Source organism: Helobdella robusta (genome assembly GCF_000326865.2).
Source record: "Helobdella robusta unplaced genomic scaffold HELROscaffold_61, whole genome shotgun sequence".
In the NCBI taxonomy this organism is placed as follows: domain Eukaryota; kingdom Metazoa; phylum Annelida; class Clitellata; order Rhynchobdellida; family Glossiphoniidae; genus Helobdella; species Helobdella robusta.
Window position 1 is genome coordinate 572,381 of NW_008705338.1, and position 12,102 is coordinate 584,482.

The following is a 12,102-nucleotide window of genomic DNA, read 5'->3' on the forward strand; positions in this document are numbered from 1 at the left end:
TTAGGGGATAAGCTGAATGCGGATGGAGGATGTTTGAGCGCAGTTACGGCTAGAGTTCGTGTGGGATGGATGAAATTTAGAGAACTGGGTGGGGTATTGTGTGGAAAGAAATGGTCAGTGAAGATGAAAGGGAGGGTATATAAAGCATGTGTGAGAGCAGCGATGGTATATGGTGGTGAAACTTGGGTGTTGAGGAGAGAGGAGGAAAGTGTACTGCAGAGGGCTGAAAGAGCTATGGTGAGGATGATGTGTGGGGTTAAAGTGAAGGATAGGAGGAGTAGTACAGAGCTGATGTCAATGATGGGACTGAATGAGGACATTGTGACATTGATAAGGAGATCGAGATTGCGGTGGTATGGACATGTGTTGAGAAGGGATGAAAGGGTCGGGATTAGGCGAGCGTTGGATTTCGAGGTTGAAGGAGTGGTAGGAAGGGGTCGTCCGCGATTGGGATGGAGAGAGCAGGTGGAGAAGGACAGGGTGAAAGCGGGGTTGCGTGATACTGAGGCGAGTGACAGATGTGGATGGCGTCGAGGAGTATTTCGGTTTCATCATAGGTAGCCAAACGGCAACCCCCGATCTCGGGGAAAATGCCGTCTAAACGTGTGTTGTTGTTGTTGTTGTACTTTTTAAGCATTGCACAAAGTAACATTTTAATACTCTTCTACCAAATTAAAATAAAAATTTTTCTTACATTAAGTAACTTTTTCTTGTAAAAATACTGTTGCCTATGAATGAACAACACATCTACACAAATACAAATGCAAATACACACGCACACGCAAGCGCGCACACACACACACACAACACAAAATCACATAGAATGACACACAACTACAGTTACAAGGTATCATAAAGTAAGAATATAGAATACTGAGCAGGTAACCTGGGCACACGAGGGTCGTGCCACGAACTGACACCTGATTGTGTGTGCAGGTAGTAAACCTGGCCCTGGGCCGTTGTTCTTTGTTCTGTAAGGGGTAAAGGGGAAAAAGGTGAAGTTGGAGTCAAAGTTTTAATATCACCAACCAATTATAGGAATATTATAAATATGTTGGTGACGTAAAATGTAAGGAATGATGAGGAAGATGGTGGTGAAAATGATGATGGTGGTGGTTATAATTCGGAGAGGACCTACCATAACCATCAGGTAGGTTGGCAGTTTGATGGAGATGTGATCTGTTAAGGTAGTTCTCGTGTCTCGTTGATCTCGGCCTTCGATGATCGATGTTCAGGTTCAGACCGGACGTGTTGTTGTTGTTATTGCTGTGACTGTTATGATTGGAGTTAGAGATTGCGGTACTGATGGTTGTGGTGGTAGTTGATGTCGTCGTTGATGCGGTCGTGGAGTTGCTGGGCGCTACTGCAGAGATGAGAGGTAAGTGTAAACGGTCTCGAGTCGGAGAGGTGTGTGGAGGTGATGTCAGGCTGCTGTTGTGTGCTGACTCCATGGCCGGTCTGTTGGTGGTGGACAGTGTGGTGAGGTGAGTGGTATGTGGTGAGTGGCATGTGGTGATCTGTTGTGGTGAGTGGCATGTGGCGGTCTGTTGTGTAGTGATGCTGTGATAACGATGATACAAATTTTCTAAAACTGTTTGCACAATAAACATTGAGCGAATAGAACACCTACTTTCCAAAAAACACATCAAGAAAGAAATAAATCAGTGCTAGCAAGAGACAAAACCATCCGCATGATCATCATTTCACCATCTTCAAGGACAGGCTTATTTAAAAACATGCCACTGTACCATTTCCATATAAAAACTACACTCAGCATGTTAGCTAAAACCTACAGGAGGCCCTAAACTAAACACATACTACGTAACTGTACTACTTATACACATAGGCATATGAGGGGGCAATAATACATATAAAACTGCAAACATACAAATAAACTTGCATGTTCCTACATAGAGTGTGCATGCATGCATACAACCAAATGAGTAACAAAACGTACAACAAAACGTACAACAACCTACCTCGTTGGTCGTTCCCATTGTGTGGATCTTGTAATGTGATTCAAATACAAGACTCTACCAGTGGAGAACCTTCTTTCTTCCCATCTAATATAACAAGTTTATGTGTCTCTGTGTTTATACGTTTGTATGTATGTATGTTTGTATATATGCTGTTAGTATGTTAGTTTGTATGTATGCTGTTGGCATGTTAGTTTGTATGTATGCTGTTTGCATGTATGTTTGTATATATGCTGTTTGTATGTAAGTTTGTATGTATGCTGTTTGTATGTTACTTTGTATGTATGCTGTTTGTATGTTAGTTTGTATGTATGCTATATGTATGTTTGTATGCAAGGTTTTTGTCTGCACATTGTTTGCATCTTTGTATGATTTTTGTACTTTTGTATGTTGCTTGAGTTGGTGTTTGAATGTTCACCCAGTGCATGATGTGATGATTAATTTGGTTGTCATTCAATTTAATATGATAACATTTCTCATATTTAACTGTCAAAATCATGTAATTGAGTATCTTCTTAATAAATCGTAAAAAGAAGATTGTGTATCGTAAAAAGAAGATTGTGTTGAACAAATAAATTTGCTTATTCATAAATAAATTTGCATATTCAAATGCAAGCAAGTGCACATTCATAAATAAATTTGCATATTCAAATGCAAGCAAGTGTGAATTACAATGTACATGACATGTACATGTTCCAATGGAGGCTGTGAATATGTACTTCCAAAATAATTAACACACTCATAACCATCGTCACCATCGTCATCATCAACATACTGCCATCATCATCATCGTCATCACCATAACTAATGATGTTAGTTTTGTTGCTGTTACATTCATTTCCATTAAATAATAATGATCCTCACCATCATCATCATCACCTTTATCATCATCATATCACTTTTATCATCATCATCACCATTCCACCTGTCTGCATTATAGTGCACAAAAATTGAGGAGAACAAAAAAATAAAACAAAGATATAAACAACAACACATGTGACATGTATGTGTATGTATGTATGTGTGAATGTATATATGTATGTATGTGTGTATGTATGTATGTATGTACGTACGTATGCATGCATGCATGGTTGTATGTATACATGCAAGTGTTTGTATGCATGTGTTTTTAAATGTGGCCTAATTAAAAGCTGTAGCATAAATATAAAGTTTAGTTTAAAGATGGAAAACATAGACTTCTATACTGAAATCTACCATATTGCTACTACTTCTGCTATATTGAAAAAGTAAATTCATGAAAATAAATTCATGACCTAAACGATACCACAAAAATAATTAACTGAAACACTCCAAAAACATCATCTTGGTGTAAGTGAACGTGACACTTCTTAGTTTATTAGCTATGATTATTAACTGATAGTAATTGGAGAAATAGATGACCAAGTAAAATAAACAATTGATGACCAAATTAAATGGACATGTAAGGAAACCAGCAGAAAACAAAAACAAACAAACAAACGAACGAACAACCAAGCAAACAAACACCTCAAAGAACCAACAAATGAACCAACAAACAATTAAGCAACAGCGCAACAACCCCACTCACCCTTCAGGCAGTTCAGATGGATCTGCCTGCAGAACGACATTATTGACGTCAGCCGCAACCCCGCTACCACCTACAACAGCAGCTGCAGCAGCAGTAGCAGCAGCAGTGGCATCCGTATTGATCTGCACAGATGGTGGTGGACTGCTGGTGGAGGTAGATGAGGATCTGGTGGACAGACTGATGACCACGTATCCTCGGATGACATCATCTGTGCTACTTCTTTGTAGTTCAATCTTTTGAACTGTGCCATTGTGTGTCCATGTGTATGTGTGTTTGTCTTTATAACTAAACACTGACCACTTATGAAAAAATTTCAACAACAACCAAAAACAAAATACTGACAATACAATAGCAATAACATAAGCAAGGAAACAAACAAACAAACAAACAAACAAACAAACAAACAAACAAACAAACAAACAAACAAACAAACAAACAAACAAACAAACAAACAAACAAACAAACAAACAAACAAACAAACAAACAAACAAACAAACAAACAAACAAACAAACAAACAAACAAACAAACAAACAAACAAACAAACAAACAAACAAACAAACAAACAAACAAACAAACAAACAAACAAACAAACAAACAAACAAACAAACAAACAAACAAACAAACAAACAAACAAACAAACAAACAAACAAACAAACATACATCCAGAATCTTTGAGCCTCTGAATGGCATTGCTCATGATGCGAACACATCCCAGGAATCCGGCTCCTTGCTTCTTGTGTGCCTTCTTCTGGTTCCATATGGAGACGAGGATGGAATCTTTTGGTCCTACATATCTGTTTGTTGGTTGGTCAGATGGTTCATTAGAGGTTAGTTTGAATCAAGTTACAATCAAACCAAACAGCTAAGCAACTCTATCATGGTAAACACCCATTCAACTGATCTATCTGCTAACAAATCTATCAATCAGCCAATCAACCAGCCAGTTAGTTAACAGCTGAGATGCCACAACAACTCACAGATCAAATAGTTGGTTCCACTTGGGATCCAAAGTATTCTTACAGCACTCAGTCACATGGCACTGACCCGTCCCTTCGACAACAACCTTTGCATATGGGTCTGGTAGGCCTGAGTCAAACATTTCCATTAATTTATTTATTAATAATTCAAGTTATTTATGATCACTGCTGTAAATATTTACAAATTTATTCAAAGCAAACTCTTACTTAGTTGTTTATGAAATATTTTTAAAAGTAGAGATATGTGCTAGTGATGTCTCAAATAATTTAAATTATTGTTCGTTCGGGTTGGAGAACATCAAAGAGGAAGAAAAAATTAAAAGATTAAACAATCATCAATCACTAATAACTGACACTGTAGAACCATCACAACAATCTTCCTGACATGTTCAACTATCACAAACAATCTAGTTGACAAGTTCAGTTCATTCATACAGTACACAAAGCAGCATTAACTATGTAACAAACACAACATGTTAACAACAGCTAACGCAACAAAAGTGAGACGACATGTCAACAACCAAACAAACAAGCAAACAAACAAACAACCAAAACAAAACAAAGCAAATACATACGAAAGAAATCTTTCTTTGTTAAATTCTTTGCGCAGAAAACTGTAAAGCAAAAAAATTTACAATAATAAAATATTTATTTAAAAAAAATTAATTCAAATAATAGAATCTAATAAAATTCTAAAGATCAGACTAACATCATAGTCATCATCATCACATTATTAATCACATAGTCATAACCATTATGGTCATATATGTAGAGTTATGGCTATCTTGGGCTTTATAATTATCATCATTATAATTATAGTTTTTATTATTGTAAATTCTTTTTTAATTAATTGTTCAAAGGTATCATGGATATGGTCCTATTCATGCAAAAACATTATTTATCAATTTGAAAAATCTAAGAGAGCAAACCAAGTGTGAAAATAAGATAAGAATAAAGAACACCAGACAAACAAATCATTAAATCTACTAGAAAACTTACAATAGTAACTACTGTGCATGTGTGTGTGTGCGTGCGTGTGTATATACACACATATATATATACACATAGATGTAAAATTATTTTACATAATTAATAATATTAATTTATAACTTGCTAATGGCAAGCAACCCGAAGCCCTGGTAGCCAGATAAATAATAATTAGTGCAGCATAAAGCATCCTATGAAATGAAAAATTTAGTATATACTATATAGTAAATTCAATTAAGGGTGATATAAAATTAGAGATAATATGAAGACATGATTTATGATATCATATTTAGAATAAAAAAAATTTTTTCAACTTAAAAATTACAAGATTTGGTCTAAGACCAATTTGTGATTTCAACATCAGTAAATTACATATATCATTGGATAATTTTTTGATTGATGGTGAATTAAATATAGATTTAAAGTTAAATATACCAGCATAGAATGAAAAAAAAACCAACATTAAATGTTTCTATCTTGTGTTTGTGTTGTGCTACAATGTGCAATGTTAGGTTATATTATGACGATTATGTTATATTGTATAACATTGTTCAATTAATGAATAGCGTTTTATTAAATTATGCCATATAGTGTTGTATAATGTTATATTGTTTTATGTTGCTACATTTAATAACATTATTCATTTTTTATATAATATGCTGTGATTCCTAATTGCATAGTATTGTCTTTTTAGTTATACTATTATTCATTATTCATATACATATAATATACATACAGTGCTGTCATGTCTGACTGCATTAGATTGTCTTATGTAACTAGGTAGTAATTCATTCAGATTCATTCATTCATTCATAAACAAACAATAAACTTTTTTATAAATAACAATATTGTATACAATAATGACATGTCATTTTATAATATAAATAATAATTTTTTAAATTAAATTTATCTAATCAATCAACATTCAACTGTAACCCTATCTTACTAACCTACTAGCAACCAAATAAAATAACTAAATTTAACAAAACAAAATTAAGTAAACAAAATTGTCTAAGGTTTCAATTTCATGTTGTGCTAGGGTTTTATATTAAAAAAATGAAAAGAAAGACAAGTTAATATTAATTAAAAATTAAATATATTTAATTAAATTTAAAATTTAATGAAAAACAATTAAAACCTTGAAACATGTAAAAAATCAATTAAAATAGTCAAAAATTTATAACATTGATTAAAATTAAAAATAAATTTATTATGTTAAAAGACATTGTTTTTAATGTTTTAAAATAATAAAATTTAATTAATAATTAATTCACTTAATTGTCTTAATATGAAGCATTAAAGATTAAACATTAAATTAAAATTAAAGATTAAAACCTCCTTTTAGAATTTAGTTAGAGAGATAAGGTGTATTTAATAATAAAAATAAATCAGCTAACCGGTCAGTCTCATTTTAGTTTGGCCAGATCGCCTGCCACTGTGACTAGCCATTTTTAAATTATATTATTATTAAAATTACATAAATAATAAAAACAATCAAATCAATCTTTAATTCGTCAAACGTTACATTCCATTATCCATTTACAAGCAAACATTTGAAAACGGAAGCTTATTTAGTAGATAAAAGCTAAAATGTAACTTAAATGCAACTGTTACATTTTCGGTCCAAAAAATTTCGAAACTTTGAATTGAGAACGTCAAGCGTGGCCATCAAAAACCAAACAAGATACCAGCACGCATGGTGTATTTTTTTGCTTTACCCCCAAACAAAGAACTATAATAGTTAGTTTTAGTAAGCATTGAATAAACTTTTAAAAATTAGTTGTGTGGCTATTTATGACATTAATATAGAGTTATTTTAATGTTTTTATCATTAATTATCTGTTGGATTTCCCCGAGAGACATCCACAACACGCCACACACGATTTTTCCGAGAGACATCCACAACACACACACTTACACCACACACACTTACACACACACATTATATTATATATAGAGAGGTAGGCGATTAGGCTTACCCGCTGACATACACAAACATACAGACCATTTAGTGTAGCTTTTTAAATTACGTTTAATTGCCGCTTAATTACAGAATAAAGCCATAATTTATTTATCTACACGCATGACAAACAATTTTTATCCATTTTATTGCATTAATAAATCTAAATGTCAACAGCAATCCTAGCAGTAATGATAATAATAACAATGATAAATAAATAATAATGATACATAGATAAATAATGATAATAACATTGATACATAGATAAATAATGATTTCGACATTTTAATAATGACGATGGATGACTATGGCAATCTGAACGAGCGAATGAAGACAAAGCAAGAAGCCTGGAATTGAAATGACACAATAGAAACTCCTAAACCGTGCCGGCCATCCCGAGTCAGACATGAGTTAATTAACCCGGCAATTAACTAGCCAATTAGCCAGTTAATTAATTAATTAATTAGATAATATCTTAATTTCCTAATTAATTAATTGATTGATTGAATAGTTTGTGTAATTCAAATAAAACTTCGAATCAAAATGTAAACGTTCATTCATAGTATATCATAAAAAAACTGCTCAATCAAGTTAAGAGTTAACGAATCAGACAACGCTATAATAACGATAATAATAATAATAAATAATAATTATAAATAATAATTATAAATAATAATAAATGTAATAACAACAACAATAATAATAATGATAATAAGGAAATGAAGGAAGATAATTAATCAGAAAATAATTAGTAAGATAGGTCAATTTAGACGAGCGAGCGAGTGAGGCGAGTTATAAGAAGTAATCTGCTTGTGGTTTCTTTGATAGGTTCACTCCTCGCTGCTCCTGTTTGGTTGATGTAGGAAGATGATGATTGGTTGTGATTGGTTAGTGATTGGTCGCGATTGGTTGTGATTGGTGGTTGGTTGTGTTTGATGATTGACAGACAAACAAACAGACAGACAGACATGCACGCATGCAAATTAACAAACACCCATACAAACAAATACATAAACACCGATAAACAAACAAACAAACAAACACACACACACGCACACATACATACAGACACACATACACAAGCACACACAGACAGATAACTGCAGATACCTGTGGGGCGGCTTCGAATATGGTAAAGTTCCTCTTTAAATGTTCATCCAACTCTAAAATAGCGGCAACATTCCCACACCTGAAGATATGACAATAACGAAACAATACAACCTTCATACACACATCTATTTACAATTTACAATGACAGACGGATGGTCCGATCACAACCAACAACAACAAACAATCAATAATAACCAACCAATCAGTCATTAAAAACTATAAACCAATAAGGACCGAACAACAAATAGCAACCAGCCAATCAGACAACAGCAGCCAGCCAAAAAACGAACCTGTAACAATAATTAGGTGCAGACCAGACGGTGAGGACAGTTTCGTTGAAGTGCCACTTGAAGCCCTCCATGACGAGTTGGTGTGCCCTGCAGATCAACTCGATGTTGTTCGATGTGTTGAACTGTTGCACCACGTCACTCCCGAACAGGTAACCTGCACCTCGGGGTGACACGCCCCAACCTTGGGTGTCTGCGTGTGCAGTTTGTGTGTGTGCGTGTGTGTATGTGCAAGAACTTGACGCGAGTGCGGGTATGAGTGTTTGTTTATTAGTGTTTGTGTTTTTCAAATTTGCATCTGCGAATAGATTTTTTAGCAACGGTAAAAAGAATTATTAATAAAAAAAACTATAATCCTCCATTAAACCCTGTTTCGACGACAACCATCTCCACTGACCTTCAGGGTCGGACCACAGAAGGTCACACATGGGTCCGTCGTGAGGTACTTCCTGTTTGCGATCGATTGCTCGGATCTGGTCGAGGGTTTGTATGGAGGGGGAGAGGCCACCGTGCACGCAGAAGATCTGATTGGTTGGTTGGTTTGAATGAACATACATATCTAAAGATCTTATGGTTGGTTGGTTAGTTGGTTGGTTGGTTAGTTGGTTAGCTGGTTGGTTTGTTTACATGAATATATACATATCTACAGCCACAATGTAATGAACAACAATCAACGATCAATGAAAAACAATAAATCAGAACTAAACAACAACAGGCGTTGTTGTTTACAACAATTTGAAAAAAATCAGGCGTCAGAGTCAGATGAAAAATCAGCAACTCAGACTGCAACTTCGACACTGTAAAAAAATCAACAAAACAGCAACAACAACAATATCAGCAACAACAACATCAACAACATCAACAACAACAACAACAACAACAGTAGCCATCTAACGGTGTCGTCGATGATGGCAGAGAGACTGAGGTAGTCAAATATTTCCGTGCAGTACCTCCAGACTGCTACCGATCCGTACTTTCGAAGACATTCGTCGTAAAAACCGTAGACCTGCGTTTGATTTGTTTGTAATTGTTCATTCATATTCAACATTTATAAATTAAGTAAATAGATATAATGAATTTCTGAAACTCTCGAGATCAAATTGAAACCCCTCAAAAAAAAAAAATCAAAAAGATATTGCAACAGCAATACAACAACATCCCACCATCAAAGTACCCATATAAAGCAACAACAACACATCAACAAACACATCAGCAAACACATCAACAACAACATCAACCCAACAACTCACCAACACTAACGAACACACCACCAACAACAAAACCATCTCCACACACTAACCTGTGTAATTTGTCGACTCTCGTGGTTTCCTCTGATCAGCATGATGCGGTCGGGATACCTGACCTAATAAAAAAAAAAAATTCATTTAAATAAATTACAAAATAATTTTAATAATGCGCTTGCCTCGGTCACTTGCCATGGCGCTATATAAAATGACATTATTATTATTATAACTATTATTAATATTTTATTATTATTATAACTCGACTATTATTATTATTTTATTATTACTATAACTATTATTATTATTAATTCCAATTCCTCGAAATGCAATAGAATCAAGAAACATAGGTAAGCAGAAAATGGAGGAAAAAAACCTGCCCCAACCTTGAGAGCCAGGAGCAGTAGGAACGTTTCGACACTGTAGAAACCTCGATCGACGAAGTCTCCCATAAAAAGGTAGTTGGTGTCGGGGATGTCCCCTCCCACTTTGAAGAGTTCCTGCAAGTCGTAGAACTGGCCGTGTATGTCGCCGCATACCTACGTCACAAACGAAATTATAATGAATGGATTGATGGATGGGTGAATAAAGGAAGGAATGGATGAATGAATTGATAAATTAAATGAACAAAATAAATGAATGAATGAATGAACAAAGAACTAGAAAAAGAAAGTATGTCAATATGTATGCATTAAAAATAGACCGATAGGCAGATGAACAAATGAATGAATAAATGCATGAATTAATGAATGAATGTAACAATAGAATAGTAAATAAGTGTGTAAAATTTTAAAAATTCATGTAATAAAATACAATGAAAACCATAATCCAAAAACTAGAAAAAGGAGTAAAAACAGAAAAAGAACAAACATGAACACTATCATGACCAAAACAGGGATGAACATGAACAAAACAGAGATGAACATGAACAGAGATGAACATGAAAAACAAACAGAGATGATCGTGAACAAAACAAACAAACAGGCAGACAAACAGGGACTAACAGTGACAGGCGAGTCAACTCGTTGCACGTTACTCTCCTCAATGAGGATCTCTCTCGCCCGAGCACACAAGGCCTTCACCTCACTCTCCTTTATTATCTCACACTTCTGTAACTGTTCTATTTGCCTGCATATGTGTAAATAAACCACACAACACATTAATAAATGACCACATATAAAAACAAACTGAACATATTATTGAGTCGACAAACAAATGAACAAACAAACAAACAAGTAGGTGGACAAAGACACAAAAGAACCCACCTATCCAAATCACTGACTGCAGACATGTTGTTGGCAAAGATGTGAATTAACTAATAACTATAATTTATATAATAAGCTGATGATTGGACAGTGCTAGTAACTCTCTGAAAATTATATGATAATAATTACAAATAATTATTCAAAAAATATATTATAATTATTATTATTATTCATCCCCAACATGCATATATCTCTCTTAGCAATTTACTTACTTAATACTACTAAAACACACAAAAGCCGGATGATTCATCCAATCATTACATCTCTTTCAAATCTCATCTTAATTTCTTAATGTCTTTCCTTAATTAATAATTACCTAGTCCTAATCCTTTTTTTACTTAAGGATCAATGAAATGACGAAATTTTGAAGAAAAAAAAACCGTACGATAACCAAATTAAATTCAGTCCATAATTAACGAACGAGAATAAGAATTAGTAAAAGAAAATAAATTAAATAAAATTAAAAAAAATTAAATTAAAAAGAACGACTCACCTCCCTGCCTAAATATATTATAAAATAAACTCTGAATTTAATGAAAAGTAAACTTAGTGATTATTAAACACAACGAACGTAAATTTTTTAAAAAGTTTACTTTTTTAGCGCTTAAATTGTACATTGTAAATAACCATTAAATTACAAATAAGAAGTGAATCAGTCAGTCAGTCAGTCAGTCAGTCAGTCAGTCAGTCAGTCAGTCAGTCAGTCAGTCAGTCAGTCAGTCAGTCAGTCA

The 12,102-nt window shown here is 33.9% G+C and overlaps 2 protein-coding genes across 2 annotated transcripts in view; both read right to left on the reverse strand.

Moving 5' to 3' along the window:
* Positions 1–7,163, reverse strand: part of HELRODRAFT_115219 (hypothetical protein) — a gene marked incomplete at its 3' end in the record, with an annotated part of 15,561 nt that extends 8,398 nt beyond the window's left edge. The window contains exons 1-9 of the mRNA XM_009029701.1: positions 6,906–7,163; positions 5,097–5,135; positions 4,522–4,630; positions 4,205–4,338; positions 3,672–3,784; positions 3,284–3,321; positions 1,980–2,063; positions 1,139–1,353; positions 887–971 (exon numbers count right to left, since the gene is read on the reverse strand). Of these exons, the coding sequence (XP_009027949.1) occupies positions 887–971; positions 1,139–1,353; positions 1,980–2,063; positions 3,284–3,321; positions 3,672–3,784; positions 4,205–4,338; positions 4,522–4,630; positions 5,097–5,135; positions 6,906–6,957 (869 nt within the window). The 5' untranslated portion in view covers positions 6,958–7,163. The remainder of the gene's footprint in view (positions 1–886; positions 972–1,138; positions 1,354–1,979; positions 2,064–3,283; positions 3,322–3,671; positions 3,785–4,204; positions 4,339–4,521; positions 4,631–5,096; positions 5,136–6,905) is intronic.
* Positions 7,164–7,585: 422 nt separating this feature from the next.
* Positions 7,586–11,894, reverse strand: HELRODRAFT_186046 (hypothetical protein). Its single transcript, XM_009029702.1, has 10 exons — positions 11,865–11,894; positions 11,372–11,475; positions 11,111–11,234; positions 10,493–10,645; positions 10,166–10,228; positions 9,761–9,871; positions 9,263–9,389; positions 8,869–9,058; positions 8,579–8,657; positions 7,586–8,314 (listed from the first exon to the last, which is right to left on the reverse strand). The coding sequence occupies exons 2-10, from the start codon at positions 11,395–11,397 to the stop codon at positions 8,261–8,263; spliced, it is 927 nt and encodes a 308-aa protein (XP_009027950.1). The 5' UTR covers positions 11,398–11,475; positions 11,865–11,894; the 3' UTR covers positions 7,586–8,260.
* Positions 11,895–12,102: the final 208 nt, after the last annotated feature.